The sequence below is a fragment of the Eleutherodactylus coqui genome, chromosome 8, assembly GCF_035609145.1.
Source record: "Eleutherodactylus coqui strain aEleCoq1 chromosome 8, aEleCoq1.hap1, whole genome shotgun sequence".
Lineage (NCBI taxonomy): Eukaryota > Metazoa > Chordata > Amphibia > Anura > Eleutherodactylidae > Eleutherodactylus > Eleutherodactylus coqui.
Window position 1 is genome coordinate 97038498 of NC_089844.1, and position 25620 is coordinate 97064117.

Here is a 25620-nt window from a genome sequence, read left to right on the forward strand (position 1 = left end):
AGCCCGAAAGAATACGGTGGCATAAAACACACCGGGAGTCATAATAATTTTTCATGTGTAGTAGAATACAGATAAAATGATCTAACGTAATGTTCATTTCGTACGTGTCTAGCAGGATAAAATAAAACTAGTATCTCTAAGCTTGCTTTCTGTGGGAAGGATCGTTAAATATTGAGTTGTCACTATCGTGACTATACTCATCCATGGCTAATAGGGACAAATTCATTAATCAGATTCAAACTTGATCTGGAAAGGGGCCTGGCAAGCGGCATAAGGGGAAGAATCTCTTAGCATCATTCTGTTAATTTGTGCCTGCCTGACTTAACAGAGACTCTGTCCATTAACCCACTGGCCTGCTAGAAGCGATTTTGTAATTTGCATGATAAAGGTATATTGTATCAAACTAACTGATGTACTTCTCACAGATGTGCAGATGAAAAAGATGTCAAAAGGAAAAGTAAGTCATAGGGAGCGTCTGACTGCAGGTTTTATAGGTCCTAACAAAACCCTTTTGCCTATCGGCCACACTAGCTGGAATGAGTATTTATCATGAAGTGCAGTCCCTGTAGATGACCTTGTCCTAAACATACTATCTGCACTAAGATCGGCAATTATTGAGTCTTATTTAGTCTACTGAAATAATACTTCTTGATGTAAAACAGAAAACCCAGAACAAAAACGGTTCACATGAATATAATCCTTTATTTTCCATAACACAAGATTCACAAATTCATCTGAGCCGAGTTTTTCATGATTTTTTAAAAAAAAGATTCTGGTGTTTTTGAGCATAATATTAATACTGTGCATTAAAGAATTTAACTTTATTTGCCTTGAATAATTATAATTTGTGCTTCATATCTTATGATTCTGACAGATGCATACAGTATAACGTATTGCTTGAAGACATTTAATTGGTGCTACTTAATCATACTGGCACGTTGGTTTTGTGTATCTATAACTAATGGGACCCCTGTCTGTGAGCCAAAATTCCCACTCTGACAGACCTGGCCCATCTGTGTATTACATGGTTGCCCATTAATTTATTAGGAATGAATGGCCAGACACATCTTGCGATATGAGCTGATCATTGGGAGTTAGAAGTCTGATGATACAGCCGAACATGGGACGGCTTCCATTAAAAAGTGGTTGTTTTCATGAGATAACTCCATTAAAGGCTTGTGCAAGATTCGAAAAAAATTAGTTTCTATGTTTTTCTAGAAACAAGACCATTCAATTCCCTCTCTTGATAAAGTGACTTAACTAAGTGAATTTTAGGCCACTGCCCATATGAAAACTTATCAATGGGCATAAACCCGATGAAGTCTGTCTAATTGAAATAATACATCTTGAGATGTATGTTTGATCTGTTAAAAGGGGGTTTCAACTCCTAAAAATTGATTACCTAACCTCAGGATAGGTCATCACTAGGTGATCAGCGGGGGTTCACCCATCATAACCGCTGATCAGCTGTTCTCAAGACTGCTGTCATGGAGTATGGTGAAGGATGCATATAGCTATTGTGCAGTGACTCTGCATTTTATTGCAGGCATAGCTCCTGTTGAAGAGAATGAGAGCTGTGCCTGAACTGTAAATCCGGCAGGTGTGTTTAATAAAGAAGGATTTTAGATGTAGCTTCGTGCTTACATCATCTTGTGAAAAATACCCCACCATCCAGTGCAGGGTTTTTTTTTTTTGTTTTTTTTTCCTGAAAGGGAGCCCTCTAACCTTAGCTATAAGAACATATGCCACCCAAGCTTACCATGCCGAACAGTTAATAATTATTGCTAATGATTTCAGAAATCTCAAGTACTTGTCTTTTTAGTATTATTGGCCAATTATAAAAGGTTGACAGACTCAACCTTCAGAAATCCTCTTGTATGAATCCTTAGATTAAACTGAGATTATAAATTCAAGAGCCACACTTTCAGATTTGTGAAATATAATGTAAGCTCATGAAACTTTATCATCATATTAATGATTTACTGTACATATTAGGCGACTTTAGCACTGCAATTTGCAGTGTCTGTTGGAGGTATATATGTTGGGAAATGTTCCCAACATATACTTCCAGCGGATACCACTGTATAGGCATACGCTGGCACCAGTCGCCAATAGGCTCCCATTATAATAGAAAATGTGCATAGTTGCCTTAGTAGTTTTGATATATAAACGTTCTATCATATGTATTTTAAATCTGAAAATCTTTAAGTTTCAAGATGTTGATATTAAAATATATATCTCATAGTTTAAAGTACTTATCTTGGACAGTCAATAAGAAAGAAAAAAATAATTGAAAACAATGTGTAGCTGTCACAATAGTAGCTGTTGTAAGATCTAGAGTAGAGTAGAGTGAGAGAGAGAGAGAGAGAGAGAGAGAGAGGAGAAAAAAAAAAGCTAGGCACCCGGCGTCCCACATACAAAAATACTCGAGTCTCCCATTGTAGTCAATGGGGTTCGTTACTTGAGTAGAGCTCTCGAATTTTACGAAAAGCTCGACTCGAATACTACGGACTTGAGCATTTGGGTGCTCGCTCATCACTAGTAAGATCCTATTCTTTTGTTTGTGCTTTTCCTTTAAAATTGCAATGTTGGACAGCCTTATGAAAAAATGTATAAAATTACAAGTTCCTAAAACCAATGACTGGAGACTTGATGCTTAAAAATAATTAGAAACTAAAAACATTAAGTCAATCTCCACCCAAGAACTAAAAATTTCTATTTTGAATTCAGGATTCCTTTTTCCAATCCCCTATTTTTTTAAGATGTCTTATTTCTGAAATAAGGTCTGTTGTTCTCTGCAGTTCTCTTAGAAGGTATGCCCATGCTTCATCCCGTGAAGATACTTTATGAAACCAACCTCTGTGTTTAGCAAAATATTCATTTAGGCCACACCATAAGGGCACAGGTCTCCAACATTTTTAACGCAAGAGCCACATTAGATGCTAAAGTTAAAAACAATCCATTCAAAAACATTATTAACCCTTTCCAATCCATTTATTTTTTCTCACCCATTCTCCCCAGCTCCAAATAAATTGGAGCTGGGAGAATGGGTGAGAAAAAATACATTTTCCCTGCACCCTCCTGATCTGACAGAGTTCAGGAGGGTGCAGGGAGGGACCTGCTTACCTGACCGGCGTCTTGTGCATTCTCCTTCTGCCTCCCGGCTCGGCGATCATGTGACCGCTGGGGTCAGGTGACACCTGGCGGTCACATGATCGCCGGGTCGGGAGACAGAAGGAGAATGCACAAGACGCTGGTCAGGTAAGCAGGTCCTTGCACGGTGCAGGCTCCCGGCTCGGCGTTCATGTGACTGCCGGGGGTCAGGTAACACCGGCGGTCACATGATCGCCGGCCGGAATCTATGCATTGCATAGCGCTAATTGAGCGCTATGTAATGTATAAAGAAGTGGGCAGAAAGGGTTAAAAACCCTTTCTGCCTTCTCCTCGGGGGTCCTCGATGACGACCAGTAAAGGAGTGCATCTGCACCCGATGTGCCTGACGATCGGGTGCAGATCCACTCCTGCACTGCAGTGTCGGGCCTGCCCCGACATCGGAGCTGTGGAGGAAAATGATGATGTTAGGGCAGGCCCGACATTAGACTGGAAAGGGTTAAGGACATTAGGGAACAAAAATATAATCAATCACTGAAAACAAGTATCAGTGATATTGCTAGTGTAAAGTCCAGGTTAACAGTGCTGATGACTTTGTTTCTAAATGTCTGATATATAACCATGACATGATGACAAGTTTCATCACTGCCATAACAGCTCTGGTGTATATCAAGTGCAACAATATTTTCCACTGCTTGGAGTACACTGCTTTAGGTGAGGTTTTTTCATAGTTTTTTTTTTCATTCAAAAATGTCAGCACCTCAAATGTATTTTTTTAAAAATTTGATTAATTTGACAAGTCAGAGATATATAAAGTGAGGTTTTGAGGACTGCCATGTGTCCTTATCACATTTTCACTCTCAAATCATTCAGCCTTGAGCTGATGAGCAATCTGAGATAGAATAGTTGCTAGGGGCAAGCAGTCTGACAATCCCATATAAAAAGTATAGTTTTTTGGCAGTATGGCCCTAACAATCAAACTGTCAGACAAGACTCAATTGTACGGCTACAAAAATTGGCACTTTGTGACAGCAGAGTAGGTAGAACGTCCATTGGCCACAGTTACACTTTCATACGACTTGCTACTAATGAGATTTCCTTTTAAAAAAAACTGTTAAAGCACCCGCAATTTAATATAAAGTATAGTAATAGCACGCCACAGGAACCCTAGTGGGAAATTATATTGTGCTGGATTGGAAGGTCCAGGTTTTAGCTGGAAATTTACTTTAATTTGTAATTTAAGCGGCTCATTCATTTTGTTTTTGACTTGTCACGCTGTACTCCTCTTTCATGTTATTTCAGTAGTACAATTGTTAGCAATGTAGAAATAAGAACATATAAATTAGGATTCCTACAGCTTGTTGATGCCTGGTTTGGGAAATATTTGTTATTCACATAATTAATAATTGTCATTACACCAGCCATGGTTTCTTCACACGTAGGTTGAATTTGGTTTTCTGGCAATATAAATTGATAAGTACCATTGTCTCTTAACTCTATAGTGTAAGAAAACTCAATTCCTTGGTCATGGACCCAATCTTGGGATGTCCCTGAGGCTTCATCTGAAATACAATTAGAACAAGTAATGAGAGGTAATGTCAAAATTTCATTTTAAAAACATATTTCATTTTAAAAACATAATTGACAGCATTTAATAATGGAGTACTATAACCGGTCTCTATAGAGAATGCAACTGATACCGCCATTTGTGGCTGTTTATTAGAGTGAGTGCATGGTAAACATAGATAATTATGTGATCAGCATCAGTGATGTTTGTCACAGGTGACCAATACCCCAACCTCAAATCGTGGAATGATACACTCAACGCTGCCAATATCGCTGGATTCTCTTCATGAGACAGACTATAAGGCTGCATTCCCACGAACGTATATCGGCTCGGTTTTCACGCCGAGCCGATATACGTCGTCCTCATGTGCAGGGGGAGGAGGATGGAAGAGCCAGGAGCAGGAACTGAGCTCCCGCCCCCTCTGCCTTCTCTCCTCTCCTCTGCACTATTTGCAATGGGGAGAGGCGGAACAGGGTGGGGCTAATTCTCGGAACCTAGCCCCACCCACGCCCCGCCTCCTTTCATTGCAAATAGTGCAGAGGGGCGGAGAGGAGGTAGAGAGGGGGCGGGAGCTCAGTTCCTGCTCCTTGCTCTTCCATCCCCCCCTGCACATGAGGACGACGTATATCGGCTCGGCGTGAAAACTGAGCCGATATACGTTCGTGGGAATGCAGCCTCAAACTGTTGACTTGGTATGTCTAGAAAATTTGCCTTAAGATCTAGGCAAGTTCTTTTGGTTTTTAAATAGTCAAGTATATAGAAAAGAGTGAGTCTTCTAGCTAACATCAAAATGGACCCCGTGTTATAGTGCCAGGTTTTGCACCCCAGAATTGAAGAGGCCAGTGGCAAGCAGGAGAATTGAAACTCTGTAGAAAAACAGATCCTATCTCTATAAATCTATACTATGTAACTATAGTGATCATTAACTATAATAAAAAAAACACATTTGGCAAAGCTTTCTCCGAAAGGTGGAGCCATCCTGAGGACTCTATAACTTTTGTTTATGCTGCTGAAAACAATCCTTGTATATTGAATTCCTGCTTATCTTAATATTGGTAAACAAATTTGTATTCTGTTCTTTTTATTTCAACGTTTGTAGCGGTGAAGCAGAACATAAGTGTCACGGATTATGGATGTGGACCCACTGGGCTAACCAACCAGACTGGCAACTGGACTGGGTGACTGGCAGCTGACTGCAGCAGACAGTAGTACCTACAGATGGGTAACTGGACCTAAGGTAAGCAGGGAGATGGAAGGGGCCCTGCCTACAAGCAGGGTAATCGCCCTGATAAGGGTGGCCCCATACTGGAACCTTGGGACTGACTAGCCCTGACAGAAAACAGGGATGAAGTACTGGAACACAGAAGCGAAGACCCTGCACAGAACTAACTAACTTCAGAGGCAAGAATGAAGCACAGACAGAAAGGAAATGGACATACATACAGAGCACAAAACAAAAGAATAAACAGGATAAGCAGATAAAGGTCAAAATAGACTTGAACAGTCAAAAGACTGAAGACCTAGCAGTTGAGTGACATAGAGGAAACCACACCAATACTGACGCAACAAGAAAGTGCATCAGCTCCGTTTAAATAGGGAAGTGATTCCCCATTAATCCCACAGCTAAGCTGAGAGCCAGAGAACTGGTTAACCCTCTCAATGCTGGATGAAACCAGACAAATAGGGTCCATATGTACAGAAATAGCAGAATGATGCTTGCGGCTGTCCGGAACCGCAAGAGGGCCACAGACATGAGTAGCAAACCTTACAATAAGAAGCTACAGATAAGAAAATTTACAGAAGCCTTCTATTCAAGACAATTAAAGAAAACTGGCTTTGCATATATTTTGGAGGCATCTTTTAATATGAAAGGAAAAGAGCTAGAAATACTAGAAGCCTCATGGATCATTTTGTATTCGACATATAATCACTCATGTGGTCAAAAGTGGAGTTGCCAAACTAATTTTTCTTGACAATTTATCCAAAGATCACAGCTGACATTTCTTATGGATAAATTGGAAAAACAAAATGAATCATAACAATTCTAAGTGATTTATGTCTATAGCGGAGAATACTGACATGAACACATTAGCAGCATTTAATGAGAACTGGAAAATGATGATAATTATAATCACAATAATCTGCACAAGCTCTTCTAGCCTCCCAAAAAGAAATCACAGAGGCATACGTTTTTTTTTTCTCACATACACTATCCAGTCTTACAGACTGTCCAGGAGTTTATGGATAGTTGTCAACTCTGCCCTAATGTCAAGCAGAACATAACATGCAGAGCAAGTCTACTATATTATGCATTAGACATGAAGGTACAGTTTTTCCACTCCAAAACACTGATGGTCTGCACCTAGCTGCACTATAATTTTCCCATGCCACTCTGTATACTTGGTTAGTATAAAGGTCCCTTCGGGCAGCGCATTAAGTTTTGCTTGTCTTTTGATTTGTAATTTTAAAAAAATGGGGTATACCTTAAATTGGCAACCAAATTTCACTCCATTTCTCAAAATGTGTGATTTACAAAATATAAGAAAATGATACTTACATAAGAGATTGGCAAAACTTCCCACTTTATAAACCGTGCCATGCTTTTTTTTCAGCTCTGCAGCCGCCATCGCGGCAACTTTTATCTGTGAAAAAACAGTATTTACAACTAGGCCAGCAACCTTGCGCTAATCATCACCAAAGAATGAAAGCAAGACAGTAAAGACCTGCAAGTCAATTTATTTTCTATGTAATATAAAAATTTGATAAAGAAGCAACGAGAAAGATCATGGCAATTTGTTGACAGAAATTAAACTACTCCAATTGGACAACAATTAATGCAGACACTAATTATCTTTCACCCTTGCTTATCCCTCTGGTCACGAAGGTTCTATAGATGTAACCTTAACATGCTCCTCATTATCCAAGTAGCAGGGCTTTTACATTGCTTTCTGGTTTACCAGACCATAACTAAGTAGTATTTATGGATATGGCTCGTGTTTTATTTGCAATGCTCTACTGATGGAATTGTTTTCTTCACTATACACTATTGTAGATACAACTAGGATAGGTCATATATCCTGCTGGATAACATAGTGTACTCAGGTCACTTGCTTACTAGACAATTGCATATTCTTACAGTAAATACCTTGTTATTTGATGCGAGTCCAATCAGCTACTAAACTATAGTATTTTATCTTTGTTCCTATATTGTCCAGCTATAAAATGTTTTCAGCATATTCTAATACGTTAGATATGCATTTCAGGTGCAATCACACAAAGATCTCATGCTTGACAAAGACCGGTAGCAGACTGGTCGAAACGTTGCAGCCAAGTTTTTTGACGGAGGAATAAAGTTTGCTATACTATTTATTGCATCCGAGTGCTGCCTCTACTTTCTCCACACACAAACATCTCAGATGGAAGTTGCCTGGCCCTCGAATACTCACTTTCCATGCTACCATTATCATTTAATGCTTTCTCGAACTCTAATTTTACATTTTCATTTCTTTCAAAATACACACAATATTCTCAGATGTTTAACCTCTATTGATCGAATTCCTAAAATGTCCAACTCCTTTCTTTTTTTCTTGATATACCATGCCAAATATCCTAAACTTTTTAAAAGTCATTCTCTCCCCTCTCGGCCTTGCAAACAGCGCTCCATTCAAAGACTGGCCCACAAAACTGAAACGGATACACATTTTCATCATGTCTGTCATATTTTTGGTTTTGAGTGGGTGCCAAATTTAATAAGTGAATACAAAAAAAACAAGTATCTTAGATTTGTGATGGGAGAGATGATATACTTTATGCTAAACTTCAAGGATATCACATTGTAACTCTTGAGTAAAATCCCTGACTCACATCACATTATACAACCCCAATTCCAAAAAAGTTGGAATGCCGTGTAAAATGTAAATAAATGTAAAGCAAAAAAAAATGTAATAATTTTGATATCTCATAAATTTCTTTTATTCACAATAGAACACATCAGAAATTGAAAGTGAGACATTTTTTCCATTTAATTTAAAAAAGGAACTGATTATTGGTGGCAGCAACACACCTAAAAAAAATTGGGACAGGGCCATGTCAACTGTTGTGTCGTATCCACTCTTCTTTTTCAAAAAAAGGTCTGAAAGGTCTGGACTTCAATCAGGTCAATTTTGCACCTGAACACTGCTGCAAAACCATGCTATTGTGATGGATGAAGCACTTGGTTAAGCATTGTCTTGCTGAAATATGCAAGGTCTTCCCTGAAGGATGTTGTCTGGATGGGAGCATATAAAGGCTAGAACTAAAACCTCTATATTCTGCTTAGCATTGATAGTGTCTTTCAAGGTATGTAAGCTTCCCATAGCATAGGCAATAAAGCAACCCCATACCATCACAGGTGCAGGCTTTTGAACTGTGCAATAATAAGCTGGATGGTCTCTCCCCATTGAGTCCGCACGACACTGCGTCCATGGTTTCCAAAAAGTTAAAAATTTTGATTTATCTGACTCACAGAACAGTTTTACATTTTGCCTCAGTCCATTTTAACCCCTTTAGTGGCACGCCCGGAAATTTTCCGGAACGAGCTCCACTGCCCATAGCGATATAGCCCGGAAGATTTCTGGGCTATGTTTCATTATGGGAGCTGCAGAGCACATTGCCATAAGCTGTGGCAGTGTGCTCTGCCTGCACAGTTCCACACAGAACAGTGCAGGACTTTGAAAAAAAGCAGGAAGATATTACTGATCTGCCGGCAATCTCCTGCTTCTATTTTCAAACTCCTGCACTGCTTTGTTTACAGGTTGCTATGGAGACCATCCACTTGTCAAAAGCCAGCCGATGGTCTCTGTGGCAGGAAGAGCTGGTGCTTGGCTGTCAGAGAATAGCCAGGCACCAACTCTTACATAGCAGGGAATGGAGAAAACCTCCGATCTCTGCTGTGTTAACCCTTTACATGCCGCGGTCTATGCAACTGCAGCATGTAAAGGGCTGTCACCATTGGACCCCCTGAATGTGATCAGGGGGTCTTGATGGGTCTCTGTGGAAGTCCCCTAAAGGGACAAAAAAAATTTTAAAAAGTTAAAAAATTATTAAAAAAATAACACTTTTCTTCCTTTACTTTGTAAAAAAATTAAAAACTAAATTACACATGTGGTATCCCTGCATCGTAATGACCCAGAGAAGGAAGTTAGTACATTTAACCCCTTAATGACGCAACCCCCTTTTTTTCTTTTTTCCCCTTTACTTTTTTTCCTCCCCCAGTTTAAAAAAAATCATAACTCTTATTTATTCATGATGTCGCTGCATGAGGGCTTGTTTTTTGCGGGACGAGTTGTATTTTTTAATGGTGCTATTTAAAGTACCATATAATGTACTGAAAAACTTTTACAAAATTCTAAGTGTAGTAAAATGAAAAAAAAATGACATTCCACCATCTTTCAGTGCATTTTGTTTCTACGGCGCACAAACTGCTACAAAAATGAAAAGATAACTTTATTCTACGGGTCAGTACAATTACTACGATACAAAACTTGTATAGATTTTTTTTTTTTTGCTGTTGTATTTTTTTTTCAAAGACATTCAATTTTTAAAAATTATTTTCTGCTGCATCTTCTGCGCGCAATAACTTTTATTTTTCCATAGACATAGTTGAGCAAGGGCTCATTTTTTGTGGGATGTCCTGTAGTTTACATTAGTACCAATTTGGAATACATACGATTTTTTGATAGCTTTTTATTGCATTTTTTCTGGGAGACAGGGTGACTGAAAGTGCATTTCTGGCCTTCTTAATTTTTTTCTTTCAGAATACTTTCACCGTGGGGTGTAAATAATGCACTACTTTAATAGATCAGACTTTTTTGGACATGGTGATACCAAATATGTATTTTTCTTTTATGATTTTGATTTATTATAGATATGGCAAAAGGAGGGTGATTTTCACAGTTTAAAAAAAAAATGTAATAAAAGTTTAAAAATCACGAAAAAGAAAAAAAACTATTACAATTGGGTATTGGCATAATCGTACTGGCCTGTAGGATTACTGTAATATATTTATACTGCTCAGAGAATGCAGTGAAAAATAAAAATAAAAAAACATTCCAGAATTACAGATTTTGTCCCAAATTTTTTGAGATCTGTTGTTGCCATCAATTTCTAAATGAGTTAATTTTGTAAGTTAAATTAAAAAATGCCTGAATTTCAACTTCTGATTACATTTTACACATTGTCACAACTTTTTTTGGAATCAGAGTTGTACATTGAGCTTGTTGTGTTCACCAGGAATGGATGGCCTCATCTTAAGATCTTGTACTGAGAATCATGAATACATTATGGAAGAGTTACATGTGCTCGCTCCATTAGTAAAGTAGCCTTAATGTACAGATATAGCAAAGTGTAACTTGAGACTTAATGTGTTAAGAAAAAGTTTTGTGCCAGAACTGATGTGCCCTTTCAATAACCTTTCAATGGCTTTTTGTTGTGTAAATGTGACAATAGCTTTTCAATTGCTCAAGATAATTTGTCACAGAAAGTTTGCTGCATTTGTACTGTAAATACTGTTTGAATCTCACAGCTCACAAATGGCACAGTAGAAGGAATGCATCACCAGGTGTACAACAGTACTGTGGCAAAGAGCTTGCATGTTTTGCAGTTTTTTTTACTTTTTTACTCCTAGATTGACACCCTGGATGGGTATGATATTGAAAAACAATGTGTTATAGTAAGGCAGTAAGCCTGTGTAAGTCCTATATTTAGTGAGCAGTAGAGATGAGCGAGCACCCAAATGCTCGAGTCCGCGTTATTAGAGTCGAGCTTTTCGTAAAATTAGAAAGCTCTACTCGAGTAAAGAACCCCATTGACTACAATTGGAGACTCGAGCATTTTTGTTTGTGGGACGCCGGGTCCCGAGCTTTTTTTTTTTCTTTCTTGTTTCTCTCTGCCTGCCAGCCAGCCAAAAAAAATTTGCCACTGATGTGCGCGCTGCGGCGGGGAGGGGCCAAAACAGGCACGTCACAGCAGGGAGGAGCCAAAAACTGGGGTGGGGGTCAAACACGGCGTGATGCTTGTTCGAATAACGAGCACCATCGAGTACGCTAATGATCGAACGAGCATCAAGCTCGGCAGAGTATGTTCGCTCAACTCTAGTGAGCAGTCATTCAGCTAGGAACGTTTACTGGTGGAGGATGTAGGCAAGAAAGTGTGGAATGTGTTTTTTCTACTCACAAAGCTATATATGAGTGGTTTGAACTTTGTTGAGATGTGTAGCTTAATATTGTCTCTTGGTTTATTAAAGACTTATTTTGGAACCATTTTTACCATTATGATTGTTTGTTCTTGAGGAACAGTGACTGTGGCTATTTCATTGTGGTTACTGTGCCCAGTTTTGAACCCAGGAAAAGGCTCTTCTGGTGACCAGCTTTTCTGTGTCACGTCTAAGCACTGCCACAATGAAAACACTGTCCCTTAATACCCTTACCCAGGGAAGGGACCTGCCAATACGCAGATAACCTGCCCTGACAAGGGCGAACCTGACCATGTACCTAGGCCACTAGCAGACCCTAAGTGGAATAGGAGAAGACAACAGAAAACAAGATGAAAAGGATAATAACCACAGTACTTAAAGGGGTTGTCTCGCGAAAGCAAGTGGGGTTATACACTTCTGTATGGCCATATTAATGCACTTTGTAATATACATTGTGCATTAAATATGAGCCATACAGAAGTTATTCACTTACCTTCCCTGCGCTGGCGTCCCCGTCTCCATGGCTCCGTCTAACTTCAGCATCTAATCGCCCGATTAGACGCGCTTGCGCATAAGGGTCTTCTGCCTTCGGGTCTGCCCGGCAGCAGCGGCGTTCTGGCTCCGCCCCCTTCTGCGCGTCATCGCGTAGCTCCGCCCCATCACGCGTGCCGATTCCAGCCTCCTGATTGGAACATTTCCAGGCCCACTCTGCCTCTAATCACTAGCGATGAGGATTCCTGTGTAAAGGGCCCTTACTTTACCCTATCAGTAGATTTATGTTATGGCTAATTGGTGTATGTACCTCTCTCTGTGCTGAACCTTCAATCTGATTGTTGTAAAATTTGATTTGATGGTATGCTCTATCCTCCACTAACTCTGCACTGAACCTTCATTTTAATTGCTGTAAAGTTTAATTTCATGCTTTATACATGTGTCTACCTTTCCCTTCCTTTTTAATTCAATGTATCTGTTAACTTTTGTCCAATTCTTTAATCCCTATCAGAATTTATGATACACACAAGCCTGAAACGTTGTTTGTTTTTCCTGTGCTTAGTATTTATACCTTAAATGCTAATTTCTTAATTAGCTCTAGATATTATAACTACACAGCCCCTATAAATTAGGACATGTGATGGGTGGCTGGCACAAGTAATTTAAGTGGAAGTGCAATTTCCGTCTAAGTATCTCTACAGTTAAGCATGGCAGTTCAACAAGGCAGGAGACATTGATGCTATATAAACTACTTAAGCGAACGGAAATTTAACACTATTGTCATTACTTTATCTTCGTTTTTGTTCTCTGTTTCAAAACTAACAAGCAATGTCTACCTTCAGTGCATTTCATCCACATCAGCAACTCTCTCCTTCCCTCGCTCACATGCTCTCTTCTCTTTCTTATACCACCTCAATCCATCTGATTCCACTGTGAAACATAAAAGTTGCTTTCACAAATATCTCAACTATTTGCTCACCCTCTCCATTCTCCTACTACTAACTGAGGGGAATATTTTCTCTAACACCGGTCAATCTTCTATTTCTACTAACGTCAGGTTCTTACATGCCCCACAAAGAAAGCCTGAAAATTCGGTTAATATCGATTGTATGCCCTCTTCCATCTCCTTCCGGATGTGGACTATGGCAACCCTGGCACACACCTCAAATATGTTTCCTTCAGTGGTGCTCAGGGTATGCTGCACACCTGTAGAGAAATGACAGATGTCTGCAGATTTTCTCCACTAGAAATTCATGCTCAAAACTTTCAACTTTGCCCTTCACCATGCCAAACCAGCATACTTCACAACTTGCATCTCCTGAATATCCAATAATCCAAAACTACTCTGACACTTTTCACTCGTTCCTTGGCTCTAAAGTGCACCCACTTCAGTCACTTCATTACAATCTTTTTTCATTTCCCTTTCTTCTTGTATCTTTTAACATGCTATATTACTAAAGAAAACCCTCTGTTGACCTGTCCTGCGCTACCACCTACCGACTCTAATCGTCTCTAATCTCTCCACCTTCAAACTCTTGAAAATTTTGGTCCAGTTTTGCCTAAAAGCTATTTCGCTAACTCTCTTCTTGACCCTTTACAATCTGGTTTTCATACTCAACATTCCACAGAAATCCCCCCCAACGGAAGTGTTAAATGATCTGATGGCTAAATTGAAAGACAACTACTTTCTACTGATTCTTCTGGATCTGTTAGTGGTGTTCAACACTGTAGTTCACCAACGCTTTCTCAGTATGCTCTGCTCTATTTGCCTTCAGGATACTGCTCTCTAATTCCTTGGTGATAACCCTGGTTATGTCTTAAAAGGTTAGTGTTTTTTAACACTTTTCTTGAAACATACAAAGTGGTACAGGGGCTTCATAAATTAAATTTAGCATAAACACATTGTCTGCTACAATGTCTTGAAGCAGCATTTGTTTCATGTGTTTCTTGTTTAATTGCCCTAAACATAGAGTTGAATGCATATGACTTTGGAGCTAGTATATGCCCCTTCTGGCTATGGGGGCTTAGGCTTTGCCCTAATGTCAAAAAGCTTGGTTCACCCATGTATTACATATATATGTTCTTCTGAAGAATCTCCTCTACACCAATTTATATTTAAACAGATTAGTTCTACGAAAGAACAAATATAGGCTGCTCCAAACACAAACAAATCTGAACCTATCATTACAGTTAAAGTTTCCCACCCGAAAGGCTAAAGAAGATTTCCAGTTAACACACAAACAAAAGACATTAGCTGTGATAATTTCTCAGACCAGTAAATGCATATTAGCTCACAGCTGAGAGCAAGGACAAGGATATTCTGCCACTCCAAGCTTTGAAAGGCTCCATGCACTGAAAAAGTTTAATCACCATTTAATTACAGTAAGACAAAAAGTTTAATTACCGTTTCATAATAGCTCTGTGGAAGATCCATAGAGTAGCCATATGCAGTTAAGATGTATTGACTGTATGAGTGCATTGTCAGAAAGCAAATAATTTCGGATTTTCTCATCTCCACAAAATTGACTACTGCCTTTGTTTCTGGTTCTGAAACAGGTGAAACTCCACAGTATATATTACTTGTACAATTTGTAGACGATCCTAAACCTGAAAATATGAATAAATCGGAAAATCAGAATAAATAGATAAATTATGTACATTAACTTCAAAAATAAATAGTTCTTTCCATCCAAGCCCGTTCATAACCCTGTACAGTAGTAGCAACAATATTTGCTGTTATATTTCTAAACCTCTTAGGATTGAAATTAATTCCTATCATAATAGTTTTTCTGATGCAGAGTATTCTATATTAAATATTTGTGCCACTTTCTGGTAAAACGTATAATCTGCCCTAAACTAGTATCTTTTATTTACAGGGACCATAAAGAACCTTGGTGCTTACCCTACTATATCAATGCTCCCTGCTGTCCATGAAAACATTGGATGCACCACTCTCTAATCACTATGAATGACGATGGTGGCAGTCACATGATGTAGCCACAACATTACTTTCCCGGTTGTTCTCCCCCCCCCCCCCTGCTCCATTCACTTCTGCACAAGCCCTTTAAATACCTTGAACCTGCACATGAGCCGAAGGAGTTGAGTGCTGCACAAAAGTGAACAAGGTTGGGAGGAAGAGGGGAACAGCCGGGCATGTCGCTAAATCACATGACTACTGTCATCTTCATTTGTATGGACAGCGGAATGCTGAGTTCAATGTTTACAAGGGCAGTAGAAAGCCTTGAGATAAAGAATGTAATAAGCACCGAAGTTCTATAGAGTCCCCTTTAATTAAACCCACTTGTTCATAGCAGATTAGATATTTTATTAGAAAGTGCCAATACCTTTAAGTTAGTTTTCATCAGCATTATCAGTAAGGCGCCATGCACATGGCTTTTTTTGGCATTATTTGGAGCAATAAGGCAATACTTTTTAATAGATTTACAGACGCCCATACATATTTATATTTAGTTGTCCAAACCCGCCAAGAATGGTGGGGCCGGATGACTTTCTTATCTATATGAGGGCTGCTAAATTTTCTCCCTACATCATGTCAGATGAAAGATGGATCAGGGACATTGAATTTCAACACTAGATGCTTTTGTTCCCCCAGAGATATGCCAGTGCCAGAGCTATCCGGCTGTGGTTTGCTTCCCTAAACACTCAAACGTTCAGCCGAGCTGAATGTCCATGGGCATGCTGGAGTCGGAGAAAACAGCTCTTGGGAGAGGAATGGTTCAGCTGACCATTATTAAAGGTGTATGGTCACTTTTTGATGTAAATATATTACAACACCAACAAGCTAGGTTATTTTCGCTTACCTCTTTCCTAGGATTCCACTAAAATGTCATCCCTGCACCACTTACTGAATTATTATACTTAAATCTAACACAATATTTCATGCTGTTTTCTCATCAAACATATTTAATTACAGATTCCAGGTTCAAGTCCATTTACAAGATATAAGTTGTTTATTTGATATGTCTAGAATATGGATTTTAATAGCGGATGTCCGAAACTGACCTTACTGTGTAGGCTGAACTCACACTACAGATAGTAATCCTTCCCATTCCAAGATTCCATCTAAATTGCTGAAACTAGCATTCAGCTAGAAGAATATATTTAATTATTTCACAGAGACCAAAGAAGCAAACTTTGGTTTCAGTTTCACATGGTTTATATTCCTTTCCTTCGAGTTTGGGGGACAGAATAGCGTAGTAGTATAGCATAGGCGATTCAGAGAGAGCTCAGGGATCGAAAGGCTGGGTGCACACTATAACACAGCATGAAGCCAACCTACAACTTTAGAGAATCCTTGGATAAGATGCTGGCTACAGCTTTGCTTCCTTAAGGTACCTTTACAAGTGCTGATTATCCACCGAATAATCACTTGAAACAGTGTACACACAGCTACCAACAGGGTAGCGAGAAATTGCTCAGTAGTCGCCTTGTTTTAGCACACTTAAATTAAGTGACTAGTGAAGGACTTCTCGCTCAGTCTAAGCAGGAGCCTTCAATCAATGAACTGCGGTCTGTTTGCAGTGAATGGTAGCGAGTGGCTGGAAGAGATCTCTGGCATGCTTCACCTCCAGTCATCGAACGAATATTGCTTCTATGTGAAAGCACAGGAGCGCCAGTCGTTGGGACGGCTGTTGAGTACTTATGCGCCTACAGTTGCCCCGTGTTGTCCAGAGAACAGCTGCCAGGAGCCAAGAAATACTTTGGCTCTACAAATCTGTCAATTTTACGGTATTCAGCTACACAAATCAATTAAGTATATAGAGCAAATTGGTCAAATGGCAAAATTGTGTACATTGTGCTATCTATGTTAAACCAATTGTTCCAATTCATAGTGGACAAGATGAAATAAAAATAGCAATGCAAAAGGGATTATGCTTTAGGCCTTAGTCAGACGGGCGTTTTTAGCCGCGATTTGCGCATGTGCATGCGTCCGTCGATTTTTTAAAACCATTGCTTTGCAATGGTATCGGACACATGAGCGCTTTTTATGCGCTCGTCCGATAAATTATGGAACAAAAAATCGCAGATCGCACCTATCTGCGATCTGCGATTCCTGTTCTCTTCTGTATATGCGCTCAATGGGGCCGGCGGCAGCAGCGCCGACCCCATTGAGAACATATAGAAGACAAATCATTCTTCTCTGCCACAGCTGTAACAGCTGTGGCAGAGAAGAACGATGTTTGCCCATTGAATTCAATGGAGTGGCAATACAGCCGCTCCATTGAAAGCAATGGGCTGCCGGCGTGCGCGGGGTGAATTGTCGGGAAGGGCTTAAATATATAAGCCCTTCCCTGCAATTCATCCTAAAATGTGTTAAAATAAAAAAAATTTGTATACTCACCTTTCCGCTGCAGCCGGAGTCCAGCCGCGGCCGCTGTCAGTTCTCCTGAACTGCTTCTCGGCACTATTCAGCCGGCGGGGCTTTAAAATCCTCGCCTGCTGAATGATCTGCCTCTGATTGGTCACAGCCCTGACCAATCAGAGGCTGAAAACACTCACACACCCATTCATGAATTCATGAATGGGTGAGTGACTGCTGCCTCTCAGCGCTGAGCCAATCAGGGGCAGGTCTGACTCACATCCATTCATGAATTCATGAATGGGTGTGAGTGAGGCATGCCTCTGATTGGCTCAGCGCTGAGCCAATCAGGGGGCAGGTCTGACTCACACCCCCTTCACACCCACTGCAGGACGGCCACGCGGAACTCCGGCTGCCGGGAGAATGTGAGTATACAATTTTTTTTATTTTAACACATTTTAGGATGGATTGCAGGGAAGGGCTTATATATTTAAGCCCTTACCGACAATTCATCCCGGGCTCGCCCGCAGCGCATTGCTTTCAATGGAGTCGGCTGTATTGCCGTCTCCATTGAATGCAATGCGCTGGACAGCTCCGGCCCGTTTCTAATGAAACGCGGCTAGGAGCAGATTTGCGGTCGACTTGCGCGCACCGGTCACGCGATTTGCGGATGCGCATCCGTCATGCGATCCGCAAATCGCGCGAAAAATCGCCCGTCTGACTAAGGCCTTATAGACTTGATACTGGTTTAATTAGGGCAATATCTGAACCGAGTGTATATGTTCTTTACATGTTTGTGTGTTATATAAATTTCATTTCATGGTGAATTGTTAAAAACAATGATACTCACTGCACCATTTCACATCGTAGTTGCGGTTAAGGTCTACCCCATAACAGGTGCCATTTTCATGCTTGGAACGAGATTTTCTCCACAGTCTCTCCTATTCAGGGATATTGAGGAAATTGCTTTCTATTAGTAATGAAATATCTATTTATGCAGCCATACATATTCATTTTAATAATTTCAACTAGAGTATTTACAAGTTATTCTTTTTATTTAACCCCTTAGTGACGAAGCCTGTTTGCGCCTTAGTGACGGAGCCAAATTTTGGAAATCTGACATGCGTCGTTCAACGTAGCATAACTCCGTAAAGGCTTTACATATCCCAGTGATTCTGACATTGTTTTTTCGCCACATGTTGTACTTCATTTAGGTTGTAAAAAGAGACCGATATAATTTGTGTATATTTATTAAAAGTACCAATATTGGAAAAATTTTGAAAAAAATTGTCATTTTTTCACATTTTCAACCGTAATATTTCAAATATGTCGAAACATACTGTACAAATTTTTGATAAGATATGTATTTCCATCTGTTTACTTTATTCGGAATGCACACTTGAAAAACTTTTGTGTTTTTTTTAACCATTTAGAGGACGTACAAATTTAACATTACTTTTCAGCATTTTGAGGAACACTTTGTTTTCCTGCACCAAGCCAAGTTTGCAAAGGCTCATAAGTGTCAGAATAGTAGATACCCCCACAAATGACCCCATTTTAAAAACTACACCCTTTAATGTATTCACTGAGGGGTGTCATGAGTATTTTGACCCAACCAGTTTTTTTCAGGAATTAGTTCAATTTAGGGGAGAAAAAATAAAATGTCATATTTTTGCAAATATGTCATTTTAAAGACATATTTTTTTCCTATAGAGCCCATGAAAATGAGGATTTACACCCCAAAATGGATACCTCCGTTTTTCCTGTGTTCAGAAACATACCCATTGTGGCCCTAATCTTATGTCTGGATGCACAACGGGAGCCAAAATGAAAGGAGCAGTCGGTGTCTTTCAGAACATAAATTTTGCTTGAAGGCGTTTTAGGCCCCATAGCACTTTTGTAGAGCTCTTGAGTGGGCAAAAACCAAAGAGAACCTCCACAAGTGACCCCATTTTGAAAACTGGACCCCTTAACGAATTTATCTAGGGGTGTACTGACCATTTTGACCCCACAGTTTTTGAATGAATTCAAGCCAAGCAAAAGGAAAAAATTGTGATTTTCGTTTTTTTGGCAATTCTGTCGTTTTAAAAACTGCTTTTTTGGTACAGCACACACATGAATGAAGACTTGCACCCCAAAGTGGATACCCCTGTTTCTCCCGTGTTCAGAGACATACCCATTGTGGCCCTAATCTTTTGTCTGGATGCACAATGGGGCCCAAAATGAAAGGAGTAGTCGGTGGCTTTCAGAACAGAAATTTAGCATGAAGGTGATTTAGGCCCCATTGCCCACTTGTAGAGCCCTTGAGCGGCCAAAACGACAGAGAACCCCCACAAATAATCCCATTTTGAAAACTAGACCCCCTAACGAATTTATCTATGGGTGTGCTGTGTATTTTTACCCTACAATTTTTGAATAAATCTAAGCAAAGCAGTAGGAAAAAAATTACAATTTTCATTTTTTTGGCAGTTGTATCAATTCAAAAACAGTTTTTTTTGTACAGCACACATAGGAATGAAGACTTTCACCCCAAAATGGATACCCCTGTTTGTCCCGTGTTCAGAACCATACCCATTGTGGCCCTAATCTACTTAAAGGACATATGGCTAGGCCTATAATGGAAGGAGCACACGTTGGATTTTAGGGTACAACGGAATAAATTCCAGGCCTCATTGCCCACTCATAGAGCCATTGAGCGTCCAAAACGATAAAGAACCCCCACAAATGACCCCATTTTAAAAACTAGACCCCTTAACGAATTCATCTAGGGGTGTACTGCGTATTTTGACCCCACAGTATTTGAATACATTTAAGCAAAGCAGAAGGAAAAAATTACGATTTTCATTTTTTTGGCAATTTTGTCAATTTAAAACTTTTTTTTTTGCACAGTGTACATAGGAATAAAGACATTCACCCCAAAATGGATGCCCCCATTTGTCCCGTGTTCAAAAACATACCCATTGTGGCCCTAATCTACTTACAGGAAACATGGCAAGGCCTGTAATGGAGGGAACACCCGTTGGATTGCAGGGCACAACTGAATAAATCCCAGGCCCCACTGCTCATTTGTACGGAATAAAAATTGACTCCCTAAAAATCCCCCCCCCCCCCTCCGCTCCCTTTTCGGCATTCCCCAAATCTTAGATAAAAGTAATAATGTGAACTATGTAGTATTTCCAAAGACGGCTAATTATGGAGGCTGGTTGGGATGGGCACATAGGGCAATAAAACCGTGTACCCCCCCTCCTCTCATGCTTTTTGGGGGTCATTTTTTGACCTCAGTGGCGGGTATGGGGTGTAAAAAGTGGCGCTCCGTGAGTCTTCGTAAGCTTGATGAGGTGCGGCGGTCTCACACAGAAGGCGCTCAACAAGCTGCTCCTGGAACTGCAGGAAGGCGAACGTTCCCGGGGCTTCTTGTAAATTACGTATTACAGGTAGTGGTCTGAATAACGGCGGGCTTACGCAGTCGTAGGTGGAATCCGCTTGCGGAGGCCCGCAGCGGATCCCAGCTGTGAGCCCGGCTGTGACCCTGCGTACGGCTGCGTAATGTACTGCGCATAACTGCCTACTCACACAGGCGGTCATTCACAGTACACATTTTTTTGTTGTTGTTTGTATTTCCCGCACCGTCGCTTAGCGATGACAAGGTAGTTGCGTATGGGCTGCGGGTATATCCATGACCATGGAGCACAATGGGCTCTATGTTGCCGATATCCGCGGTAAAATAGAACCTGCTGCGTTCTCTTTTCTGCGAGTGAATTACGCAATTCCAACCCGCTAATGTGAGCGGAATTGTGTAATCCAATGCGATTGATCTGCGTATTACCGCGGATCAGACACATGCGGAATCCGTAATTCCTATCCGGTCATGTGAGACCGGCCAAAGGTAGATCGCTACCTTTTTTTCACGTGACCGGGGACCGCTCAATGAGGCCACCCGCTACTGCTCCAGGCTCTCGGTGACCAACGGTCAGCAAGGAGATTTTAAGTTTCCTGGGCTCCCCCACTCCTGCGCATGTGTCCGGTGTTTTGCCGGCGGTCGCATGCGCAGAATACGGGAAAGTTCACGGAAGAAGATTGCGTCGGGGTGCAAATACGGAGGCCTCCGGTAAAAAGTTTCATCTCCTCTCACCGATTGCATCGGTGAGGGGAGATGAACCTTCCCCTTTTTTTTAACTTTTACGTGATCGCCATTATTCTTTGGATAACGGCGAACACGTGACGAGGAACCGCTCACCGCGGCCCCCCGTGAAATCTCCAGGCTCTCGGCTAAGTTTTGTAGCCAGGAGCAGGGAGATTTTAAATTACCACGGCTTTTGCGCATGCGCCTGCCATATTGGCGACGGGCGCGTGCGCAGAAGCTGGGGTGAGGTCCGCGGATAAATCCGCGGGCCTTAGGTACGTCATTTCATCCTCCCTCACGGATATGATCCGTGGGGGGAGATGAAACGCAAGCTTTTTTTAACTTTTTAAACCTTTTTTTTTACTTTTTACCCCTTTTTTTATATATTTTTTTTTTACTTTTTTTTACTTTTTTTTTACTTTACATGATCACTGTCATCCAATGGATGACAGTGATCATGTCCCCAGTGACATCCCTCTGCTCTTGGCTACACATGGCAGCCAGGAGCAGAGCAATTTTGAATTTCCCGGGGCTCGAGCCCCTCTGTGCACGCGCCCGATGTCAATCATCGGGCGCGCATGCGCAGACGGGGATTTCGGGTCCCGGGACATCGCAGAGGACCGGGGGTGAGTATTTTCACCTCCCCTCATGGATCTGATCCATGAGGGGAGGTGAAACTTTACTTTTCTTTTACTTTTTCAACTTTTTCGCGATCACCGCTATCCATTGGATAGCGGTGATCGTGGGCCCGGGGACCGCTCACAGTGGTCCCCGGTAACACCTCCTGGTTCCCGGCTACCTTCAGGAGCCGGGAGCCAGGAGATTTTTAATTTGCCGGGGACACCCGGGCTTCTGCGCGTGCGCGTGACGTCATCGTCTGGCGCGCATGCGCAGAAGGCCGCCGGCAGGTCCGGGAGGACCAGATCTCCGGGGGACACCGCCGACAAGCCGTGTGAGTATTTTCAGCTGCCGTGATGGATCCGATCCATCAGAGCAGCTGAATTACTACTTTTTTACACTGTTTTATTTACTTTTTTTGCGATCGGCGCTATCCATTGCATAGCGCCGATCGCAATACCGGGGGGGGGACTGCCCGCATCCTGGGATGACAGCTCCATGCTGTCGGCTACCTGCGAGCACCGACAGCATGGAGCTGTCACGTCCTCAGGCCAGTGGGCATCAATCCAAAGAGGATGCATAAAACTACGTCCTCTAGGATTAAAGCCCACTTACTGAGGACGTAGTTTCCCGATGGGGCGGTCATTAAGGGGTTAAAGGGGTATTCTATTTTTTGCAAGTTCTCCCCTATCTACAGGATAGCAGATAACTTGGTGATCATTGGGGATCCGAGCGATGGGACCCAACCCCACTGATCCTAAGATTGCACTCCTGGCAAATTAGTGAATGTGGACAATGGAGAACATGCATGCATACCTCTGCTCTGCACCACTCACTTCAATGGGACCACCGGAGAAAGCCGAGTTCAAGCAGTTGGTTATCTTCAGCAGTCTCATTGAAATGAATGGAGAAGAGGCACGCACGCATGCCCTTCATTGCCCACACTTCAGGACATGCCAAGGCTGCAGTTTTTGGGATCACTGGTTTCACAGCAGTCAGACCCCCACCAATCAGCAAGTGATCCACTATTTTGGTGGATAGATGGTAAGTTGCAGTGACGTGAACACTGGAGATGAGCGAGCATACTCGATAAGGCAAACTACTCGAGCGAGTAGTGCCTTATTCGAGTACCTGCCCGCTCGTCTCTAAAGATTCGGCTGCCGGCGCGGTTGAGCGGCGAGCTGCGGCGGTGAGCAGGGGTGAGCGGAGGGGGGGGGGGGAGAGGGGGAGAGAGATCTCCCCTCCGTTCCTACCCGACGCTTCCCGCCCCCTGACGGCACCCGAATCTTTAGAGACGAATAAGACACTACTCGCTCGAGTAGTTTGGCTTATCGAGTATGCTTGCTCATCTCTAGTGAATACCCATTTAAGCAAACTTCATCAACAAACTATTTCACGTTGTGGTATTCCCCCAAACCTTATGTGTAATAAATGTATCTTCTTTTGCAAGTTCTAGATAGATATACATGTTTTAGAGCTATCCTAATCCCGTCTTGTCTACCATCATCAATGAATAATGATGACCCTTTAGTTCTAGATACTACATTTTACAGTTGCTTCTCTACAGCCAGCTTAAATCAAAAGTGGAATTTCAGCATATAATCCCAAATAGTTCTGTTTACTCAAGTTTTTTTTCTGTGTTTTAGTAAGCAGCTCTTATAGTAGAAAAATATTTAATTGCATATTTAATTATTATCTAATATGTTTACACATCATGCAATTGAATTTCCAAAGTTTTTATTTAGTCACAGTAGTCTGGTCTGCTGCTCTATTTTTTAATGTAAAACAAAGGAAATTTAATGGGCTGATTCCGTCAAGATTATTACTTGATCTGTTAATAAAGAAAGTCATGACGCTAGTATGAATGAAGCACTATCCAACTACATAGAGAAAGCATATAACTCCTTGATCCATAGGGATTTGTCTCTAAACTACGGTGTAAATGCTTCTGCTGTTACCTCGGGTGCCTTCGACTTTCAGCTTTGCTGATTAGTGACTTATTTGCGCCGATTCTTATTAATATTAGTGTTATTTATAGAACAGGTTAAAAGTTTGAGCTTGACTTACTGTGGTCCAGGTATAGATGTAGCCATCAATATTTAGAACAGGCAAGACATACAGATCTATATTCTTTAGAATTCTCTGTATCTGGGAATCCTTCTCATGGTTCTGTACAATCTGATATAAAAGAAAATAGTATGTGGAATTAACTTTTATTTTCTTTTTTAGTATATTTTCACTTTAAAGGACCCAACATATAAGAGATGAAACAATGCCTCTACAGCGTCACCTATCGGAAGGCAGCATTTCCACAAGTCAATGTCAGACCTTTTAAAGGGAACCTGTCAGCTGGAACACACTGCCCAAACTGCATGCTTGATGTTATAGAGCAGGAGGAGCGGAGCAGATCGATATATAGTTTTATGGGGAAAGATTCATTCTAACTTGTATTGTATTAGTTTATATCTCTGCTCATTCTAAGCTATACAGTCCAATGGGCTGTCCTATCAGTGATTGGCAGCTATCTGTGTATAACTGTACATACAGGAGTAGCTGTCAATCATTGATAGGACCATTCATTAGACTTGTCAGTTCAGAATGAGCAGAGAATTAAATAAATAGTTATACTGCATCTTTACCCATAAAAATATATATATTAGCCTCCTCAGCTCCTCTTGCTCTATAACATGATGCCTACAGTTTGGACAGTGTGCTCCAGCTCACAGATTACCTTTAACCTCTTCCCGGCGACCTCTGTTGTTAAACCTTTACATGCTGCAATCTATGTAGAGCATGATGTGATCATGATGAGAAAAGGGTTCACAGGGGGAGCGCGCTCCCTCTGTGACGTCATCAGACCCCCGCACTGTAATTGTGGAGAGCCGATGGGTTGCCATGGCAACAGGACAACAGATACAGGAGTCCTTCTTTGCCATTACCTATGATCGCTATAACCAGCAATGAGGCATTGCAGTACATAAGTCCTGCAATTCCTTACCATAGCGATCATAGATGCTATGGTTTAGGTCCCCTTCAGGGACGTAAAAACAATTAAGAAATATTGCAAAATAAATAAAAAAAAAAAAAAACCTTATTCGCTCATCTTCCCCTATTTGTATGAAAAAAATTTGAAAAGTAAGAAAACACCCACATATGTT

At 41.1% G+C, this 25620-nt stretch overlaps 1 protein-coding gene across 2 annotated transcripts in view; it reads right to left on the minus strand.

The window, feature by feature from the left end:
- Positions 1-682: 682 nt before the first annotated feature.
- Positions 683-25620, minus strand: part of CPO (carboxypeptidase O) — a 189539-nt gene continuing 164601 nt past the window's right edge. For both annotated transcript variants that reach the window (XM_066576096.1, XM_066576095.1), the window contains 5 exons: positions 24530-24640; positions 18572-18662; positions 14806-15008; positions 7236-7320; positions 683-4673 (listed from right to left, as the gene is read on the minus strand). In XM_066576096.1, the coding sequence (XP_066432193.1) occupies positions 4405-4673; positions 7236-7320; positions 14806-15008; positions 18572-18662; positions 24530-24640 (759 nt within the window). In that variant the 3' untranslated portion in view covers positions 683-4404. The remainder of the gene's footprint in view (positions 4674-7235; positions 7321-14805; positions 15009-18571; positions 18663-24529; positions 24641-25620) is intronic.